At 37.3% G+C, this 22,997-nt stretch overlaps 1 protein-coding gene across 5 annotated transcripts in view; it reads left to right on the top strand.

Moving 5' to 3' along the window:
• CADM2 (cell adhesion molecule 2) overlaps positions 1 to 22,997 on the top strand; it is a 678,107-nt gene that overhangs the window by 623,057 nt on the left and 32,053 nt on the right. For 3 of the 5 annotated variants that reach the window (XM_075170255.1, XM_075170245.1, XM_075170266.1), the window contains one exon: positions 9,447 to 9,566. The exons of the other annotated variants lie outside the window; for them this stretch is intronic. In XM_075170255.1, coding sequence (XP_075026356.1) covers positions 9,447 to 9,566 — 120 coding nt within the window. The remainder of the gene's footprint in view (positions 1 to 9,446; positions 9,567 to 22,997) is intronic. 5 annotated transcript variants of the gene reach the window in all.

The raw sequence follows: 22,997 nt of genomic DNA, 5'->3' as shown, positions 1-22,997 counted from the left end.
ATGGCTTTCATCATTCACAAGCAGAAACTGAAATCTCTTTGCACTGGTTTGTATATCATTTTGTTTAAAATAAATTAGCAGATATGACCAAGTATTCTTTATAACAAATACTGCGATATTCCATTGGTGAACTGTCCTATTTGATGGCTTAATAGTTAAGGTACCAAATGTCTGCCTGCCTGAAGGGAAGCTGGATAATTTTAATAAAATTAAGTTTTGACTATATTGCATGTGTCCCACCATTCATAGTAGTGTGTTATACAAAGCCAAAGAGTCATGGGGGGAATCCAACTACATGTATAGAACTCTTGAGCAAAAAAAGACAGAGCATAAAAGATTGACAGCTAGAAAGATAGGGTCTTGTTTTCTCATGCAATGTACTATGGTGACAAGAATGTGAGAATTAAGTGTGTTAGTCAAAGACAGTGCAAAGAAGTGCCATAAACTATGATTTAGGTTGCAAAGATGCCATTAACTTGCCCAAGGTGATTTTCAATGGGATACAGTTATCCCACTGGGATAAAGCATTTCAGATTAATGTTGGACCCCTTTGATTTTATTTTGAAATAAAGTAATTTAAAATAAATAACATTCTCTGTTATCTCTTTTTACTAACCTTAAAATTATCGCAGTGAGTTTTGAGTGGTTTAAGCAATTTCAGTGACTTGTCCTGAATTTCTCAGAGAAATGAAAGTAGCAACCATAATAAAATAGAGATCAGCAATCTGTTTACCTCCACTTAGTTTCAACACTTGTCTCCTTAATAGGGAAATTTTAGAAAATTCTCCTTGGCCTCTTTCTTCTTCCTAGTGCAGTTCTGGCTGAGCTTTTTGAAATTTTTTTTGCACAGAAAGAGTCAAGTGTCATTCTGAGAAAGCTGTCATCTTCGTTCAAGGCTGCTGGTGTCTGAATTTGTATTGTACATTAGCTTTTCCTTATAGGTTTTCAAGGGCCAGCTGCCGGTACTTTATTTCATTTAATTTTGAATACTCCTATTTTATGGCTTGGAGAAACAAGGAAATATGGCTTGTCTGTTTACTTAAAAAGAATAAAAATGAACATCACAGTCTTAATGTGATTTTTAAGCAGTGGCAATGGGCCTGGAACACCATATTAATAATGATAGAATGCTGCGCTTCTGGGGCAAATGCTGGCTTTATTCAAACAAGATGTTTGGTGACTTTTGTGGTAACATTTTGTCTTGAATGCAGTGAAATTGGCACTTCAGGTATAAACACAACTGCTTTTTTAAACACAATTTTAAGAGGTTTTGTTTTCTTTTGTGTTTTTGATTGTTTTGGGTTTTTTTATTGAGGATTAAAATGGTACTCGGGAGATCTGTTCTGCACTCCCCTGTCAGGCTCAGAAGTCTGTAAAATATTAAAATATAAGACATTATGCTTAATTCTTCTGTGTTCATTTCCCCAGCTGTGAAATAGGAATAATGCTACCTCCTTTTCCCTAACATTTGGTCTGCACTGTCTAGATAATGATCTTACAAAACCTCAAGGCAGAGATCCTTTCTTTACTGCATATATATTTGTTAATGTAGAATTGTGAGCAAAATCAAGACATGTATAGATGCCTTTTTGTAAGTAAAGCTACTTCATTTGAGGCTGCACTCTCAAACAATGCTCTAAAACTTTACATTTTGAGTGAAAATGTTGAATTACAAAATTCTTTTTCTCAGCCTATTGCATGCTCTGCAAATTTTACTTAATTTCTTTCAGGCAAGTTGCATAAGCTTCAGTGATTTTCTCAGTGCAGTATTTGTAACTACTTTAATTAGAAAGATGGGCTTTTATACAAGATAGAATAACTCCCTTAAAATGATAGGCTTTATTAATATTACTACCATTAAATGAGAAAGGACTTTTTTTAAACTAATAGCAAAACTTTGGGAAAAAATAGGTCTTACAGTATACTTTTGGAGTAATCTGAAGTACATACTGTATTCATGTATCTCCAGAACATGGAAGATTAATCTTTCTGTTGAATACTTGTTTTTGTTTGTCTTTAGAGGTATATCTTGCACTAATAACCATTAATAAAGTAAAACTTAGAGCACTTGAAAACAGATTCTTCAGTATTAAAGAATTTGCCGACCTGAGAATTTAGATTTTCCTTGTACTAAGATGATTTTCAATATCTAATCATTGGGTCAAGTTATTATCTTATGAAATTTATCCTTTTATGTTCTCTGTGTATCACCTGGTTTTAGCACAATTAGAAATTAAGAAATAATGCATTACAACCTATTTGTTTTCTACAGTACAAATGTTGCAATTCATATAATATGCCCCACTAAAACTGAACAGCAATACGGAAATGTATTGTGAGATACTACATTATGTCACCTTTTATTCTTCTACTTCACTAAGAGCAAGAATGGTGAGCTTTCTAAATGGCTAGACTGGTGACAAACAATAAGTCTGATGGACAATAAAATGGGAGCGTGTTCCAGCATCTCAGGGCCTTCATTGCAAACTTCTATTTCTGTTTCAAGGGAGCTGCAGCTAGAGTGCTTTTGCTAATCACAAATTCAGTGAGTGGTGTGGGGAGCAAATGATCCCTAAAGTAAGCACTGAGGGCTTCAAAGGTCAAACCCCACATTTTGAAAGTTATCAACCACTAGTGCAATACTTAAATGTTCATGTTAGATGCTTTCCTGTGAAATGCTCGATTCAAGTTTCCTGTGGTCCCTATGTGCAACTCCACCAACTGTGTGCGCAACAGACTCTCCAGGTGACAAAGCCATATTTGTGGCAACATCTGTGCTGTGGAGAAAGGTCATGTTTTTCTAGCCAGGAAAAAAGAGAAAAATGCCTTTTTTTGTGTGTTTACTGCTACTCTTCAAATTTTAGCAAGTACTCATGAGCATTGTAAAACACATAGACCCAGTGCCCACTAAATCCCAAATTCTGTTCTTTGCAAGGGGAGAGGTTCAAGAGGAAGGGTGGGGGCTGCCCCTACTCAGCATGCTCTGCTTGTTAGAGTCCCCATGGAAGGTGGTAGAGGTGGGTTTTATCTAAATATCCCTCCCCGGCTTCTGACCCAGGGCCCCACAACACTTCGTGAGAGCTGGCCTGAGCTTGGGCAGCCACACCTGGGGGGGGCTGGAGGTCACAGAGCCGGTCACTGCTCTCAGCCCTGAGAACTTGTCCTCCCTTACCATGTCCCTCCTACTGCATTAGGGCACTTCCTTCTCAATGCTTCTTTCTTGTCACCTGCCTGAGAGCCACAGCTCCTTGTTTTCTGACAGCTCGCACACTTGTCCTGAGCCCGGCCTGGCTTTACTGGTAGAAAATCAGCTTTTCACACACCTGTAGTCTTTGTGAGTCCTTCTGTTGCTCTGGTGCACAAAATAAATGAGATATTCAATAGATAAGTTGTTTCAAGACAATTAAGGGCAGTTAACTTTTTCTTCATGTTTCAATGTCAAATGAGATGGCATAATCAGAAATAACTTGCTACTACACCTTGTTTTTTCATATTCATCACAGTTTTTATTTTGTCATAAGCGATTCTGGTTGGCGCATGTGTTGTAAAATGTGCCATGGTGTGATATCAGGTCCTCATTTTAAAGGACGAACCTTTAAGTGATTTGGGATGACACCATGCTGCCAATACGAAGTACTAATATTGAAATGGGCTTTGTTCTTTCAAGTTATATTTTTTAAGTTTCTAAGGATAGAATTTGGGCCAGGGATGTGTAGATACCAATTTTTTGCTTGGCTCTTTGAAAGCAGAAGGAGACATTGTGGTTTTTGCTGTAATTTTGTAATACTTCGTCCTCCTTCATTTGCTACTGAAACCTACTGCTTTCAAAACAGGAAAAAAAGCCCCAGCAAATTATCAAACTTCCTATAAGAAGAGGGAACTATTGTTCTTCCCAGTTCCTAACTTAGGAAAAAAAGAGCAATGAGATCAAAATCCTAGTATCTCTTAACACTTGATTTTTTTTCCTCTGTCCTGACTGTGCAACCAAACTATGTTTAATCAAACTTTAATGAGCTGTCCCATATCTTCTAACATTTAATATGACCTACAGGCCCATGAAACGTCTTAGAATCATGGGACTATGTGAAATTATTTTCTTTTCTTTCTAAACTGCCTAGACATTTTAGCCCAGCTGCATGTCTTGCATTATGAACTCGCCCACCTGAAGTCTCTAATGGTTTTAACTAGGGTTCTAGATCACATGGAGCTTTTGTTAAAAGGGTTTGGATATTTTTTAATGACAGCTGATTTGCTAGCAAAAATGTCAAGCACATAATTGCCATTTCAGAGTTTCATAAATCTGAATCAATTAGTAAAAAGAACCCCTTGACCTCATGTCCGTGAGCCTTCGTGATCATTCAGTCTAAGTGCTAAGGATCTATTGGCACATGATATTCAAGCTGAATGATCCTTTTGTTCCGTCCCGTTTTCTCTGAGCAAGGCTAAATGCAGCTTCCTTTGAATTTAAAACCTTGCTAAATTATTTAATACTACATACCACAGACTGATTAAATTTTGCAGAGAGTAGTGAGATTGTTTCCCAGGTAGGTCATCACTCAGTTCAGTTTACCACTTAAAATTTCTTTCATTCTCAGTCAAAATACAGCAAGGGCCATCCATCATTATCACTTTGTCCTTTAATTTTTCTGTCAGCCTTTGTCAAGCTTGAAACAAAAGCCTTTACATTTTTATCAACTGCAGCTATTGTTGTCTGAATTGTGCTCAGTCATTTCAGAATATCGGTTGTGTTTTTACCAAACAAGTCAAATATTTTCAATAGGTCAGATCTGTCTTTCACATAAGCCCGCTAAACCAAACAGAACCATTTCTCATTTCTTTGGAAATGGAGAGTAAAAATGCTTAGGGCCAAATCGGCAGTGAGAGTAAATTGTCCAGGCTCCCTGCACTTAAATGGATGAATGTCTTCTGCCTCAGTAAGAAGAATGCAGCATCAGTTCAAGAAAGAAGGAGAGGCGAACAGGAAATTTTGATCAGGCAGGGCTTGACAGCGTTTTGAGCCGATCTTGTACAACACTCTGCTGCTGCTCATAAACAGACTACATCTGTGCCTCTGCTAAAGAGCAGCCTCCAGACCAAGCCAAGCGTTGCATGCCCCTCCTTTTTCCACTGTCCGCTTGCAACTAGCCATCAGATTAGCTGTTCTCTGCCTTCACCTTGCCAGTGCTCGTGTAGCTTGATGGCATGCTAGCAGACAGTAGTGGCCATGAAGAATGCCTTTCCAAAACATTCCCCATATTTTCTCTGCATCGACTGAACTGTGACATTACGTCGGGTCCTCACCGAAAAGAGAGTTCTTGGCTGAGCATTTGCGGCTCAGCTCAAACCCTTCTGTGCCACTAGAGAGCGGTTAGGAGCCCGCCTCTTTCATTGAAAATCCAGTTCAGGTCTTACCTGTATAACCTGTGGGAACATACGTGAAAAAGAATTGGGACTGGAGTCAGTGACTCCCCTTGGCATGAAGTCTAACTCCTTTTCTATTTCCAACAACTTTTATGGAAACAATTAGTTCTCAGTGAATTGTTTGTATTTCAGAGGTAGCAAGGTGATGAAATGAATACCGACCTAAATACGTTATTGAGTTTTTGACTGGATATCTGTCTGTCAACAAACATTCATTTTAGGAGTGAGGTTTCAAAATTAATGGTGACAATTATTGCTTGACTTCTAGATCTCTGAGCATGGCTTTTCTATCTTCTTTGGTTCGCCATCTGCAAAATATAGCTATTTTCTGCTTCACAGGAGGCTAAGAATTAATACCTTAGTATTATTGAAATAGTAACCTGGTGCATTGATTTGGGTATGGCTACCTGAATTAAAAAGTTCCACTCTACAAGGTCTCTTGGTCATAATGATCCTTGGTATTTAGTGGCGTGAGAGTCATAAACAAAAATTTGTTTTCAGCTGAACGTTGTGTACAACTAGATTCAGAAATTGCAAGGCCAGAAAATGGAATTAAGTTTCACTCCAACACAGGTTTCTTGGGCAGAAATCTGCAAATCCATTCTGTTAAGATCCTTCCTGACAGAGAGCTCAAGAGGACAAATCTACGTAGTCCCTTTGATAGCGTGTTTCTGAGCAGCTGTCAACTGGGAGCTCTGGATAACATAACTTGTGCCTCGCCAGTAGCATAAGATAGGTGTGCCCTGCAGTAATAACAATGACCAAAAAGTCCTACAGGTCTAGAAACAGGTCAAGTTGTAATTCTGTTTTCTGACATGCAAATGAAACAGCACACCCTTTTTAAAACACAGTGATTCATATGCCTCAAACAGAAGCCTGTGCTGTTGAGTATCAGTTTATGCTTGTAGTCTGTCTGATTTTGGGAACTACCAAGCCTGCTTACCTCCTACACCTGCAATACATGATGAGAGAATGAGGGGCACTGCACATTACTTCTCTTTTTTCTGAAGTGCATATTCTGCATTCTCTTATGCAAGAGCATTTTCAAGGCAAAGGCAAGTAAAGTTTTCACGAGAATCCTTAAATCTTCTTGGAAGAACTGATGAGGAGCCTTTCTGCCAAACTCATTAGGACTGGGGGGCCCCGTCCACGTAAGTCTTTTGAATGTGGGGCTCAGGTGCTTTTCAGAATGCTAATCTATGCCTGGATTTGGGCTGTCCAAAATACGGTTTAAGGATGGGATATGGTCCAAGAGTTGTTCTAAAATGTATTGTCTGGAGACCCGTGAGCTATTCTGTTACTTTACATATACATTCCTGTTGCACACTCTCATGTCATTAAAGAAGCGATTCTACTGGGCAGAGCCTTGAGCCTAAGCGGGTATGAACCAGGCATTTCTAGAGTCCAGAACAGACGTAGATTTCATTGCTTGGGCAATGCAGTGCTCTTCAGGCTGCTGATTCCTACTGGCTATCTTGTACTGTAGTCTTTGAGAGCAAGTAATTGTAATGCTGTGAGCAAAGCAGACCAACTGCAGTCATTTGCATGGTGAATTTCACCTTACTCTGCTAAGAAAGAAACAAAGCCAATGCTGTTGCTTGTGTTTACATTTCTTTTGAGAACATATGTTTTTCTTTGAGGCTTCTGACAAGCTGCCATTTTGATGTTTGGCATCATAGTTTGTGACTTTGATCAGGAAACTAATTTCTGCACAAGTTTTCATTATTCTTGATCTGATGAGAAAGGATGAATCTATCATATCTGTATTAAAACACTGATATATCCTAGTTCTTGCTAACTACTCTGTTTCCTAGGTAGCCTTTCTTTTAAAGTAAGAACTCTTGTTGGAAATACTTCAGTCAGAAGAGAAACCAAAAAGCAATGAACTTCTAAATTCACCAGTGACTCATTCAAGCTATTATGGGGTAAAATAGGTAGACAGTGTGTAAAGAACTGTCATAAAACCATAACTGTATTTGCCAGTTGCAGTTAACTTGCCATTGCATAGTCTTAAGTAAATGGCATATTTAAGAAAGATAGTTAATGGAACTGTAAGTGACACTAATTAGGTTTTATGTACAAGACTGATTTGTAAAGCTTTCCTAATAAACAAGGCATTGCTCTCCTTATGGAGTAGGTGGGTTTTTTCTGTTTGATTTCATTTTTAGCAGATACTTATCAGGGGAAGAGTTTCCCTTTATGAAAAGCAATTGCATAGATCACTACATGTGACATATATCTTTTTAACATGTTAATTTATTTCTAATGCTTGTTATACTCAGTTCTGTTTAATTATTGTGGTACTCACACTCCAGGTAATGTTAATATTTTTCCTGGTGATTAATGTGGCTACACTGGGTTTTTTTAAAAGCCTGTTTTAGTTCTTCTGATTTGGGAATATTTTGTACTGAGAAACAGATTAAATATCACTGTATAACATATGAAAGAGGGATTTCATGCCGTTTTCTGATGGCTTTGAAAGTGGAAAATCCCACGAGTATAGATTCCAGAGAGAATAGTGCTGGTGTTTATCAGAACCAGAGGAATACAGAAAATGGTAGGTGACTCATAGATGTTAACTGACAAGGAGACTTTTAAAGTGGCAAAATAATCTGTCATCCAGTATGAAAATAAGATAAGCATGCTAATTTGAAGTTTTAGGCGAGTAATTATGCAATGCTGAACTCAAGGACCCTGTGTCTGAAATGTGTTCTGTAGGGTCCAATACTGTAAAGCTCTGAGCTACTTCAGCTTCCATTGATTTCAGTCAGAATTTATGGTACTCGGAGACCAATTGCATTTCTTTCCATAGCAAGGGAAGACAGATCGTGGGTCAGATTTTTACTCTTTTATTGCATTGAATAGCACCCTTCAGAAATATTTTCACTGAAATCAGTGTGGAATGGGTTACTCGCCATCAACAACTGAGAAACTAGTCCTTTCCTTTTAAACCTGCAGTATAAATAATCTGAAAAATGTCAGATGCTTTTTACGTCCTCACAGAAGTGCTTTTCTCTAGTTCTCTTCAGGGTTTTTGTTTATTTGTTCTTTAAAACCTGCAATCACCTTATAAGCAAAGTGATACTGGTCTTTATTGCTTTTGACAGTGTAATCAAAGTATTTTCTATCTGTACATCTGGTTATGTTCTGCTCTGTACTGGAGCATTTTGCAACAGACATTGTTGGTTCCTCTGCAACAAAGCAGCGGCACACATAAGCCTGGCATACCTGCACTTACTTGATCAAAAGCTGAAGAGTTTAGTAGGATGCTGTCATCAGGGCTATGCATTTTTTCTGACTGGTATACACAGGTTTTTTAATAGTAATATTATTAGCATTTCTGATTTTTAGTTCTAAGCTGTTTTAGAGAAATACTGATGTGTGTCTTAACAATAAATTTTAAGTGTTAAGGATGACTGAAAGATGATTGTGCCTGCTGATTAGGGTAAAGATTTTGAAATATACTCTGCTCTGGATCTTAGCAGACAACTGTGTCTTAAACAAAAGTGTGGGAAGAAGAAAAGCAATCCGGAAAAAGCAGCTCTTATAGTTAGTAGCATTTTCTCCCCTTTTTCCTTCCATTGTCTGAAAGTGGATGTTTTAACATACAGCCATTTCTTGTTAACATGTGTGTGTTTATTTTAGCATGATGGTGTTGTTTTTTTCATCTCCCACTCTGACACAGCATGTTTCATCCGTATATGGTTTCTACTATGAGACATTTAAAATGGCTCAGTGAAGAAATGGATTCTTGTCACTTAAACAGTCACTCTCCAGATCTGTGGAAACTTGGTCATTTTAAGAGTGTTTTAAATTCCGTATGCTCGAAGATTGACTATAAAAATTGAGAGTGATATAATGTCAAGAATTTAAAGGTACTCTGTTGTACCTGTAATAATTTATGTTAATCATGTTTTAATTTAGTCATTTTCAACATACTTGTATTTACAAATTAAACCACTATTATGGTTCTCCTTTGTTTGCATGATATGATTTTATTTTATATTTTTTTTTCCACTCACCAGATGTTTTCAACACTTTGCTTCCCACTACTGTCATCCCCTCCCTTACCACTGCAACAGTCACAACCACTGTAGCCTTAACAACCAGCACAACCACATCGGCAACAGCCATCAGCACCAGAGGTACAGTATGCTTCTTTGTTACGGCCTGAAAAACACATTATAAATAGGAAATTACAGGTTTGATTTTTAAGAAGGATAGAAATTGCTAAAGAGAAGGTTCAAACACTTTAGTTCAATATATATATTTAATAGAATAATCCACAGGATGGTACATGGTTAAGAAAGATTTCATCTGACCTTGAATATTTTCATTGCTCTAGCAGTGTGTATGTGAACTTTGACAGGATGCTTAAATTATTTGTATACATTTGCATTTAATTTTTTTAAGGTTAGTAAATTAACTTTAATGTAAAATGCAAGCAAGCTATTTTTAAATAAACATGACCTTTTAAGACTGGTTATTTTGGGTGCTAATGTATAAAACAAGATAGGTGTCTCCGCATTGGAATTACTGTTGATGCAATCTTGCTTGATAACAAAGAGGCATTGCATTACATCACCCTTGTTAGTGTTTCACAATTTAAGGTACTCCTAACTTAGCGGTGTCTTTATCTTACCGGAACTAGCTTAAATGAGCTGAAATTTCTTTCTCCCCTCCCTGCCCCCCATCCTGTTGGGTTTTTGTCTGTTACAGCTTTTTAAATGTTTCTAGTTATGCTTTGCTTTGTTATGAGCAAAATATAAAGCTTAATTTTACTGTTGTATTCAGTGACTGATCAGGTAATTCAATAGCAAAGATGTGTGTGTAAGGTTTAGCAGATTATCATCTTCTGGAGAGCTAGTAATCTCTCACGGTGAGTGAAATGGCGGAAGGTTCCTATGTGGTCTGTTGAAGGCTTTCATTGTGCAAGGAAAGAGGAAATAATATTCTCTTGCCACACTGCAAGTGTTCACATGACGAGGTATAATTATCCCAGGAAAGTTAAGACAGAGTTATGAAATCTTTTCTTTCTGGAAACATTGTTATGAGTCAGTTGTAGTGACCTGCGTAACTTGCAAGAATAAGCTGAGCTAAATGCAAGCCCATTGTATAAAGATTGTGATAGTATCAGATCACCCAACTTCTTCCTCCATAGGGCATTGGTATTTTAATATTGTGGCCTTCATGTAATAAACTGACATCAAACCTGAAATTACATTTTTAAGCTTTAATATTAGCTACAGTGTGAAAAAAATATTGTTGTTTTAGTGAAAAAGAGAAAGAGTGCTATGGTAGTGCTTTCTCTCCAGAAAAAAAGGATAGACCGTGGAAAACAGCCCAGTGCTGACGGGTCTGAGTAGTTGCAAGAGGAACATTTCCTGAAAAGGAATAGAATGACAGGAATGATCATGTCTTTATAAAAGAGTGTTTTGAGTCAAGCAGCTTGACTGTTTTCCATGGTCTATCCTTTTTTTCTTCTTCTTGTTGTGTGGTCATAACTAACCTATGTTGCTGTTGTGATTGTATATTTAGTTTACCAATGTTATTAAGGCATTGTGTTACCTCCTAAGTGTGGTTCATTTTCCTTTACTCTGAAGTGTTCATTTTCACCATTTGTGTGCCTGGCATCAAGAGAAAGATCTGGAAAAGGAGAACCCTCTTCTAAGCTTCAGCTCTAACACATATGAGAATGCATGCAATTTGATGCTAGAGTAACAAAGAGATACTGCTTTAAAAGAAAGTGAAAGAAGGAAACCTGGGTGAAAGTGATCTATCACTAAAACATGAGCACTCACTTTTCCCAGAAGAAGAAGTGAATGCAGCAAAATGGCTGAGAAGATGAGACCACTGCAACTTCAAGGAACTGGTAGATATGATCTCTGGGGCAAATAATCTAAGAGACAAAGGAGTGTGGGAAGACTGTTTCTTGAAAAGCTTGTATGGAAAGGAAAATGACAGTCTATCCCAATGCAGAGGAAAAATAGGACACATATAATAGACTAACGAAGTTGTCTATCTAACAATCTAAGAAATCAAAGATCACAAAAATGTGAAAACAAGAGAAGATTACTATAACTCATGGAGTATATCAGTGTGGAAGAAGCAGGAAACCAGGCATAGAATCAGAAACAACCAGATGCAAAAGTAATTGCAACTAGCAAGGTGTGAGAAATTTAGCAAAACAAAATGGTTTAGAAATACATTAGATGAAAGACAAAAATAAAGAAATGTAGTGATATTCATGAATTATTAGGACAAGGCTGAAGTAATTGGTGTTTTATCAGCAATGGATGACAACTGGAGTGCTGTTTCTAGTAGGGGTGTCACACTGAAAGATGACCAGAAATAGAGACAGATCAAAGAACATGGACAGGAAGTTTAAAGATGTGCTCTGCGAGGAAGCTGAAGGCACTAGTTTGTTTGGGTTTGCTTTCAAAAAAGAAAAGTCAGTGTGACTGATGAAGAGTTATTTTCCAAGTTCAATGGGGAAAACGAATTAGTGGCAAAGGCATTTAGTGGGGAAGCTTTCTAAATGCACGGGAGGCAGTGACACAGCGTAGTTATTGAAGTTCTACAACTTCCTTCATCCTTGTTTTCTTTAAAAATGCTTGATTCCCATGGCAGAAGGAAATGGACAAGATGCTCTCCTTAGGTATCTTCCTCTCCTATCTTTCTTTGACCCATAAAAAAATAATGTTCACAAACTTACAGTGAATGTTGTGAAGGCAGAGTTCTGCCATCCTGAAATACTAGACTGAACCTTATCTAGCTAGTCAGAGCACCTGCACACCAGAGGTACAAATGGCATAAGAGCCATTTTGGAGAGGATCACATTTTCAGTAGTATCTGTTTCTGGCTAAGCAAAAAGTACCATATAAACATGTTTTCCTTTGACATTTCTGCTTCTTATTCCAATAAGATTTTTGACATGAAGGAGTATATAAGGACGTAAAGTTGAGAAGCTATTCATATATTTTCAACCTTCAAAACAATTTTTTTTTTGTGTTGTGTTTTGGCTTCCAGGTATGTTGGAAGCAGCATTTCTCTTTATCTTACTTTATCGGATCTTGTTTGATCATGCCTTAAAGAAACAGAAGTTTGCCCCAGATCATAGGGTAGTACATACTAATTAATAACGTCTTTGAAATGGATTTCCAATAGCTGACATAATAGTCTTGCTGGATGGATTTCACTAATTCTATTCTAAAATTATGACTTAATACTTATGAATCTCCTTAGGTAAATTTTACAAGACATTCCTCTATTCTGCATGACTTTTACATAGTCCACCTTGAGGATATGTTACTCCACATCCAGTCACAGGAGATGTCTTTACAGGAATATGATACAGGATATAAAGAGCCCAGAGAGTCTGTAAATCTAAGGCATTTTACATTATGATGATTGTACCTCATGATTGCCAAAAGCCTGAATTAATGGGAAAAAAAAATTCTCCAAACCATCATCAGTTAATTCTGGAACTGTGTGACCCATCTCTGTCTTAATTTGCATGGCATTTACTAAATAACATGAAAAAAAGCTACTGATCCAGTTGGATGACAGCATGATAATTCATAAACATCCTGTTTAGTCAAACTTTTCACTTTCTCAGACAAACGTATGCTTGCTTTTGTGCTCAGTCCTTCAGGAATTAATTATTCTTTTACTGGTACATTACCTACCAACTCAAAAAATCTAAACACAATTTGATGCCAGTGAAGAGTATTGCCCTTTATATATTTGTCAAGGGTATCTTAAAGACTAATAACCATGATGAGGAATGTAGAACAAAATGAGAATAAAATGTATGAGAAGAAACCATTCTGGAGGACTACAGAAAGAATAATTATACACTGTATGAGTAGTTTCCTTTCTATCATCAGATTTGTGTAATGTTATTTGTGAAAGCTGTGCCATGCTAGTGTTCCCTTTTGTGACTGGGAAGAGGCACAAGAAGTTTGTGGATTTGCCCCCAGTAGTGAAACAAGGGATGCCTTCCTTGGAGAAATTCTTTGTTAGCCTAAAGTTAATTTAGATGGTTCTGTGCCAATCTTTCGAAGTCCTGTAGGTGAAGAGGGAGTGTGATTAACAGTCTAGAAGAAGCCACCTCAAGTCAGAACAGCTCTATGTTGCTGGATTCACAGAGGAGAAAAGCTTGTGCACACAAATGTACATAACACCCTCCCACAGGCTGGCATTATGTTAATCATACACACCCCACCCCCACCCTCCACGATTTTTTAAATTTAAATCCTTTTCCTGTCAAGGAAAAAAAAAGTCAAAGAGGTTATAAAACTTGGTAATTTTGACTTATTCTTATTATTGAAATCTCACCACCATCCCCCAAACAGATACAAAATTAACATTGCAAGAACATCCCAAACTCAAAAGATAGATCCATTCAGTTCAATTGCACATATCAGGGTGATTCAATCTCAGCTGACTCACTTGTATAATGACAGTGCCAGAATGTTCAAAGCTTTATATAGCAACGCCTAAAAACATCTCCAAAAGTCATTGCGTATAGCAGAGATATGATGCTGCTCCCAGGCAGCTGCACTATGAAGTTCAAGAGTTTATTTAATAGTCAGGGTGAACACAAAGCCAATGAAAGTACACATTTATATATGAATTAAATCCCTGCTTTATTATAGTCCACTTTGCTTTTATTGTTTTTGGCTCTGGTATGAAAGAAAGATTTCTTAAAGAAGAACTGTGGAGCTAAATTTAGAAGAAGAGTTTACAGTAGATTAAGGAAGGGTTTGAGGACGTGATCATATTGAAAACTATTGTAAATTTAATTTAAGTGTGAATATTTCTATTTAATAGCATAAATTTCAACCACCTTAGCTAAAAAATTACATTACTTTTTTTTTCTCCCATTTTTACCTTGGAGTCTGTATGAGAGGGAAAAAAAAGAAAAAGACTAGAATATCTGTTTCATTATAGGCAGTTTAAACGCAGAAACTACTTGGACAGTACTTGTAGTCCTCAGGTTTTTTGGCATCAAAAAAATGTTAAGCATTACCAGTTCTTTCCTTGTGATTTCATTTTTCTTTCATTAATCTGATTAATAAAACTTGGCACTTTGAGATATTGACAGAGAAAGAAACAACAAAGCAAGGAAAAGGTATAGAATATGTGAGGGACAAGGTACATAAGGGTAGACTTATATCTTAGATATAGTAGTGTATGCTTACTTGCATTCAACCCTGATAATAAAAAAAAAGATCGTTGTCTAATGTTAAAAGCAGTTTTGTATGACAGCATGCTAAAAGCTGGTTGTTTTATATACTACTTTATAGCTGTAGCAGTAACATAAAATCTAATTTGTGTCTGGTTTTACTCAAACCAGGTAAGAAAATTACAGCTTTCTGATTTTTATTTCTTCTTTCTCGTCTTTCCTTCTCTTACGACAATCTCCTACTGGCTTACCCAGCTTCTAGATTTCCTCGGAGGTTCAAGCCAACAGTTCTTTAGATTATTTTTTTCCCACCAGACATTCAAATAAGCCTTTAGCACCCATCTTGCAAGAACTGCCATCTCTTGATTTTATAATGACTTCTTTCATTACCTTTATTTTTCATTCTGCTTGTTTCCAAGCGGTTCAGAAGGTGTGCTCATAAATCATGGTAAACCTAAGTTAGACCATGATGAAATCCCAAACCTATTTTACAAGCCCCTTTCCCTAATTCTTGAAACTGCCAGGGCTGTCTCTGGTCAGACCTATCTGTTACCCAGGTGAAACGTCCGCAAGCTACAGCTGAGTAGTAGCTGGGAAACCTTCCCTAGCCAGCATCTGCAACCAGCTGATAGAGAGGCCAGGAATAGAAAGCGCCCTTCCATTCCTTGGCACTTATATAGGCTAAATAGAGGAGACCAAGAGGAGAAACGGTGCCCAGTTTCCCAAGGTCCGCTACTAGCTAACAGATGCAGAGGGGAGATGCAGGAGTGCAACACTGTCTGCCTCCTTTTCTGTGTGCTCTCTGCTACCAAGGGCTCTGACATTGGAAGAAGAACTCCACAGCTGTGTTTCTGTATGGCCTCAGCTCATCAGCAGTGGGTCCTTGGGCCAAATCCTAGGCTTCTGTGCAACCAGGAGGACAAACTCAAAGCAGAGATCCAATGTACCTGGAGAGCAGAGAGCAAGATGGCAAGAGTTGAGAGTTGTTGTTTTAGGATCAAACAGTTGAATTTTTTATATTGAAATATACCTGTTGTGGTGAGATTCAAACATGATGTTTATGGAAATATGAGGAAATTAGAACCCAGAGTTTAAAAAAAAACCTATTAGACAATCCTGTGCTCCTCTCTTCTCCCGTGGTACTTGCAGGATGCACAAGAACTATGCCATGCATAGGGGAATCCAGAAAACTTTTGCGCAACGTGAGCAAGCAAGGAAGGTGAATTGTTATTAGTTCTGTCTGTTTCTTGGTAGATTCCTCAGTGTTTCTTCTGACTCCTTCAGTATAGACAGCTCATTTGGTTTCATTCGCTATTTAAGTTGCATGACTCTTGCTAATTTCTGGAGTTTCTGGAAAGAGAGAAAACCAATAGGATTAAAACAGATTCAAAAGAAAGCACACTCTGTAATGTTGATGCTTAAGTCTATTTTGCCAGCTTTTTCTCAATAAATTATTCTTCTAATGTGTACCTGCCCAATCCTCATGTGTCTGTGCCTTCTCTGGCTCCTTATGTGTTGAACAGGTCTTGGAGTTTCTGAAGTTCTACAAGTATATTTTCAAGAGGCTAAGTAGTCCACAGTGCCCGTTTTAGGGGAAACAGAGTATTTGTTCCTTTCCCTAAGCAACATTTAATTAGGGTTTCATCCCACTAGTCAGGCTTGGTGGTACAATTAATGCTGCGAATTCTCAAAGCTCACAAAATTAAGATCAACAGAGGAGATTGTAGCATCTGTTCTAACTCAAAGAACTCTCTGTTTTTTAGGTCTGATAGATGCACAGCCAGGAAAAGCCTTCTTATAATATAACGAAAGTGGCTTTTGAGAATGTTAGTGCAGTGGATCACGTACACAGATTTGATACGTGCAAAAAAATTAAAATTAGGAGTCCTCAGGTGTTCCTCATTCGCTTTAGCCTCATGGTATAACGTATGTCCTTGTAGCAACCAATAAAAAAAAAAACAACCAAAAAACAAAACAAAACAAACCCCAAACTCAAGCAGTTTCTTACTTTACTGGCTAGATTCCTACAGAATTCTAAGTATGTCCACAGAGAAGCAGAATAACGACAAACAGTACATGCTCACATGCATAGTGATCATAGACCAAAAACATGCTAGCTCCAAGCAAGAGGCTGTACAAACATAGTATGTAAATAATCTTTTTTTTTTAAATAAAGGCTAGGAATTTTGGATATTGTTGCCTCCACAGAAGATATCTTCCTGTGGCTCAGAGGAAATAGGACAACAAGGCAGTAAGTAGCATCAGACTGCGGTTATGAAAGGAAGTACTTTTTCATGCAGTGTGAAACTAAATGTGAAACTGCATTATCACTACATCCTAAAAAAATGGAAATATCCTGATGTTTATATTGTGAGCAGACCAAAATCAAAACCAAATGTTTCTGTGTGGAATTCCCAGTTCTCAAATACTTTTAAAAGATGCTTTATAGTTGTAATATCAATCCAAGAGTAATCCTCGAGTCAACATGCACAGCGCTAAAGCAGTCTAGCCACAAACAAAAATTTTGGCAACATGGCCCACATCATGCTAGTTACCTCGATTACCATGAAATGTACCTGGGCTTTTCGATTTTTGTCTTTTATAACCTAAAGCAAAGAAATATGCAATTTAGAAAATTGCATTTTTCTCTGCTTAACAGCTATTATGATGTAAGATGAAGACTGTCGTCATTATTATATGTTATTTGGTCATATTATTGATGAAATGAGGCTGTTGCGTTCTGGAACAAATAAAGATAGATTTCATACTCCGAATAGTTTGCCATGTAAATGAACATCATGAACGAGACACAGATTACAACACAGGCGTGATGAATACATGAAAGGAAAGGAAAGATCATAATATCATATATTAGGAACCTGTTCTTTGTGTCTGGAACAAATATTTCTAGTGCTAACAAATCCATCCAGCTGTCAGCTTGCAGTAATGAAGTATGCAACTTAAAAAGTACACAATGATTTCCAGCCTTGATGGATTATCACTTAACCCAAAATGCAATGCTGTACAGATAAGTATCACAATTGGTTGATGGTCTGATAAAGATTCCATTATATAGCTGAGCTCCGGAGAGGCTTCAGCAATGCGTCAGGAATTCAAACATCCCTAACCTGAGCTCTGATCACACGGGGTTTTTTTCTGCTGCATATGAATTATGCAGTCTAACAGTCTCTATTGTAAGCTCGCAGTACGAGAGATTTTCCAAATTAAGAGTCCCTTCTGCTGGAAGCATGCTCGCCGCCTGCAAAGGAAGTCCTTTGCTCTGAGTTCATCCTGAGACTTCCCCTCAGGTGCCAGGGTCTTCGCACTCCTTCTGCCCAGGCTCCACATGCCACTAGCAAGGAAACACCAGCCTTTCGAAAAAGTACATGGGAAGGACTGAAGTCATCAGTATCACCACCTCGATGTAAAGCGTAACATCAAAGACAGTATGTACCGAAGACTGACCATTTTCATCCGACCTCTAGTTGAGTGGTGACCTCAGTCATAACATTTCCTACATTTTATTAATGTGTAGTCATTTTCGGTATTCAGATGTAAACAAGACATGAAACCTATATTATTCATACTAATTTCATACTCCAGACATGCGTATAATCTTGCGACTTTCAAAATAATAAAAAAAAAATGTACTTGCCGCTTTACAAGCCAGAATTCCACTGATTTTGAGATACTTTTAGGATCAAGTATTTACAGCTCTACAAGCAGTTTGGCTTGCAAATTGGTTAAATGAGTTTATCCCGTCTAGCTGACAGGTAGTTTTGAGGTTTGGATGAATCTGGATTTTTCCAGTCCAAAGGGAGACAGAGTATTTTTAGTGTATTGTCAGTGTTGCCTGCAGTGCCCCATAGGCTTGAGAATGACCTGCAGATTTGTGAAGAATTTCCTCTACATGGCGAAGAATTTCTTCTACAGGAGAACAACTGTAATATCCTCTCTTCTATGTAATATCTTACATATACATAAGCTCATTAATTTTCAGTGGGACTATATGTAGTTTAGTATGTTATTCATAGATTAAAATCTGTGATCTGCTAAGTCCAGAGGGACCCACTGGGTCAGTTAGCCTAAATTCTTGTACAGATTCCACTCTCATACAATTATAATGAGGAACAAAAACCTTTATTTTATCAAAGAGCATCCACCAGAACATATATAGACTTCATTTAGGACCTAAAGAAATGGAGAATCCACGATTTCCCTTGGTGTTTCTCTTCAGCAGTTAATTATCCTCATTGTTACAAATTTGAGCCTTGCTTCTCAGTTCTTTGAGGTTAACAACCATACATTGGTTCTTGTTAAACCTTTCTCCAGTAAAAAGGCTTCTCATTCCACATGTATTTTCTTTTCAAAAGTGAATATTTATTGCAAAAGAAGACTCTGTAAATATGCTTCAAAATTTATTGGTGGACTTCATTTGAAAGAATTGAATCTATGCTCTTTAAGATCTTATTAAGACTTTTCGTTGATTTGATTTGTTTTGTTTTAAAGGCATTGTCAAGCATATCTTCAATGATGAATTTTAAGGGAAATACAATACATTTAACAAGGAGAAAGATTAGGCAAATAGTTTCTGTTGAATATGTTTCATTGTTCCTGTATTTATATCAAAGCACAAGGCTAACATCATTGTTTTATTTTATTTAGAGAGATATTTATGGTATTTAAAGATAGTACCAGTGAAAATCAAGATCTTTTTTTCTGATGTTACTGCATAAGGCAGATTTTGGCAAGTTCTGTGCTGTCAGGATACTGATGAAGTTCTTCACTGTTAAAAGCAGGAGTATACAACTAAGTATCATTACAGATAACAACAAGGACAACTAAAGCAACTGTTCCAATGTCATGTAGGATGTTAAAAAAAGACTGAAACGGTGCCAACAAGGTCTAAAAATGAGCAAAGGAAAGAAAAAGAGAGAAAAATGCTTATAGTTTCAAATTTATTGCTAACACCTTTAACAAAAAATGCACGTCTTTCTCACTAACCAGTGAACTAAAGTCATCAACTGTGCCTTTGAAGCTGAAAAGATTACTCTCTCTGCCCTTGGTTTCTCTGACGCTCCACTTGAAACACAGTTAATAACTTCCAGTGTGAGCCTTCCAAAATACAGAATTGATACTAATTATATTAAGGTTTTTTGGATGAAAGATGACCTTGGTAAAACTCGAAGCTGCCGCATTCCCCAGAACAATAAAATAAAAGCAAAATCTACAAAGAGTGACTTTGGAGATGATTTAATCTGACCTATTAATTTTTGCATGTGAGTTTATTCAGGTACTGAATGCAAAAAAGGGTATTCTTAAGGTAATATTTTAGCATTTTTCAGAGCATTGAAATAATTGCCTAACCATCCCCCTTTTTTGCTGCATTAGCAATTTTGGGTGTCTGTTCTGTGTTGACTTTGGAACCGTACCATGGAGAAAACTGGGTGCCGTGGTGCTTGTGTGCACGCTTCACGGGAGCAGCTCCCTCAGGAGCCGGCAGAAGCATCAGTACGGCTTGGTACTTGGCCTGGGTCTCCTCTCAGACCCATCCGGGGCCCCTGCATGGGATGTCGTACTTTATGTGGGTTATTTTCAATGCGCGGTGCACAGGATGATGAAGGGGCTGAGTAACAGCACGACACAGGTGTGTTTCTAGAGCAGAATGCTGAGCGTGTGCCTTGCACGTTTCAGTGCACCACGCCAAAATGCTGAAGGTGCAGGGCCTGCTGTGGCGGTGGTGCATGTCCCGGCTGCTCTGTGCTTCTGACAATAGGGTTAAAATGCATTTCCTTGTTACAACTAAGAGAGGGAGAGAGACTAGAAATACAAAGAGAGCATTGCCGTAGTTCTCTTACTTTAAGACTCTAAACCAAAACTCTTCAAAGGCTAGTATTTTGCTGCGGTGTGGCCATCATATTGGGTGCAGAAAAGCAGAGTCAACAAAGCTGAAGTGAAAAAAGGTGAAAAAAATTGAACACCAATGTTTTAAAAGATTAGCTTAAAACACACCTTAGAGGAAAGAAGCAGAAGAGAAATCTGGTTTGAAGTGTACGGTATCGTAAATGGCTGTACCTAATCACAGCTGAGTTCATTTTTTTCGTCGTAAATATTGAGAAAGAGAGAGAATTACAAGCTCATCTACTCTGAGAAATACAGGGTGGCAAACCTTATTCAATAACACTTGACTCACTGTTTGGATGAGTATAAAAGATTGAAGGGGAAAACACAAATGGAAGTGTCTGAAAAAATGAAATTCAGAACCAACACAAGGAAGTACTTTTCACTCAAAGAGAAGTACAATTTTTCAATAGCCTACTGAGCGAAGTTTGGAATTGGAGGCACTGGGGTCATTAAAGAAGGAGGGAGATACTATTCTGGAGGAACTGTGTTAACCAAGATGACTTGTAATGGGCTGAATGGCCTTTTTCTTTTCCCCAAATTTATGTTCTTTTTGAAAAACTTTGATTACAAGTCATCCTGCTGAGATTTAGATAGCATGAATTTGAAAAGAATGTATCAAATCCTTTCAATCAAGATGCTTGGGTTTCTTTCCAGCCTGAATTCTTACAAGCCTGTAATAGAAAACCATCAGTCAAGGGAAAGAAGTATCAGGAGTAGCAATTTACGTTAACATACAATTTCCTTTTCCAGCATAAAGGGTAAGAGACAAGGATCCTGGGCAACAAAGGCTGGAATATAAATCTTTACGGGAATATGTTATAGGTAGTAAAAAAAAAAAAAAAAAAAGGAAAAAGCCCCAAGACTGACAAATCCCCAAGACTGACAACTTAAGGACACCATTCTATTTATTTTATATAAATAATTTCTTTTCTTGTGGCTAACAAGTCTCTACTGTATACACATCAGGTCATGAACTGCATTCAACATCCCACAGAGAAGAGACAATTTTCATTTTAATTAATTCAAAGTGCCCTATCGGTCTTCAGCATTGACTTTGGACCAGGTCCCTGGACATACTTGACAGAAGTTAGCTTTTATGACTATATTAATTCGTTAGAAAAAGGGAACATCGTAGAAGGTTAATATGTAAAGCCTTTCCACTTTTTTTTTTTTTTTTGGGTGTAGTTTTCAATACAGGAAATAAGAGGAATTTCAATAAGAGGAACTTTTTTGATGTTTAGATTTGAGTTTGTCTCGATTACTGGGCTGAACTGCATTCTTGTGCACACTTTGAGATTCTTTGGCACAATTACTGCCATCAATCCTGAACTTGTTTATCTCCTAGAATGCAGTTTTGTTAGTGTGAGTGCTGGTTGCTATTGTACATGGACATCCATATGTCAGATTGTCTTTTTTTTTTTTTTTTTTAGATAAGCTGTGTGTTTTACAAAACAATAGCAGCCCTGGGTTATATAAGTTTTTAAAGGTTGTTTCATTTCAGAGCCCTATCCTTCCAGTTCATCTCTGAAGCATCTGTTCCCAATATTTCTGGAGTTAATAATGCTAAGAAGAAATTAGTCTTTTATTACAATCAGATTGGCTCTTCTCCACCACAAGACCTTGTGCCAAGTAATTTGTGAGTGGTTTTATAGATTCCTAGTCCTTATGGGACTTTTTTGTTGTTATTGTTATCATAAGGCCCTGTATTATAGGATGACTGTGGGGAAGTGTGCTAATTGTTTTTGTGTGATTGAAATGTCTGCTTTTTTACTTCCTGGTGCTTTTGAGTAGTATCCACTAATTCTTACCAAATCATTTCTGTGGAAAAATTTGCTGCAAATTGCTACTATGACACTCAGAGATTTTGTTTCGATTTCCCCTGCAGAATGTGCTTCTTTATATTTATTATGAAATATGAGTGAACTGTAGGGTTTTTACATAATTCTAAATTCTTGTCAATCAAATAAATAGTCAGGGGAATAATTCATACACAAGAGAAATTCACAATAGTGTGTGGTTGCCTTCAGCACCATAATAAAATAGATGGGTTGTATGCAGTGCGAAACATATTGCTCTTGGTATATTTGCAGTGTTATGGAGAAATTAAGAACATCAGGAAAGTTCAAAGGCAGTAAACTTTTTCTTCTGTTTTTATAGGCGATGCTTGCATTCACTTGGGTATAATACAGAATAAATAATGTTCATAATAAGAACAACACATGAGTCTGTCTAAAACACATTTTCTAATGTGTCTGTTTAATAAAAAAAATTATGAACTGTTAAGCTGTCCGTTGTGAAGACAGAACATGAGCAGATTGTAGGGCTTTGGATGTTAATGCTGCTCAAATACTTTCAGGATTTTTTTTTTACTTTTTTTCACTGTTGAAAATATATCTGAGTTGTCTTATATTACAGTCTACTAACCCTGTTTATACTGTCCCAGTTTCTAGTCTGCCTGAACAACTTTCAAAATCCTACATAT

Source organism: Calonectris borealis, chromosome 1, assembly GCF_964195595.1.
Source record: "Calonectris borealis chromosome 1, bCalBor7.hap1.2, whole genome shotgun sequence".
In the NCBI taxonomy this organism is placed as follows: Eukaryota; Metazoa; Chordata; class Aves; order Procellariiformes; family Procellariidae; genus Calonectris; species Calonectris borealis.
Note: the sequence above shows the minus strand (reverse complement) of the source record. Positions and strands in the feature narration are given on the sequence as shown.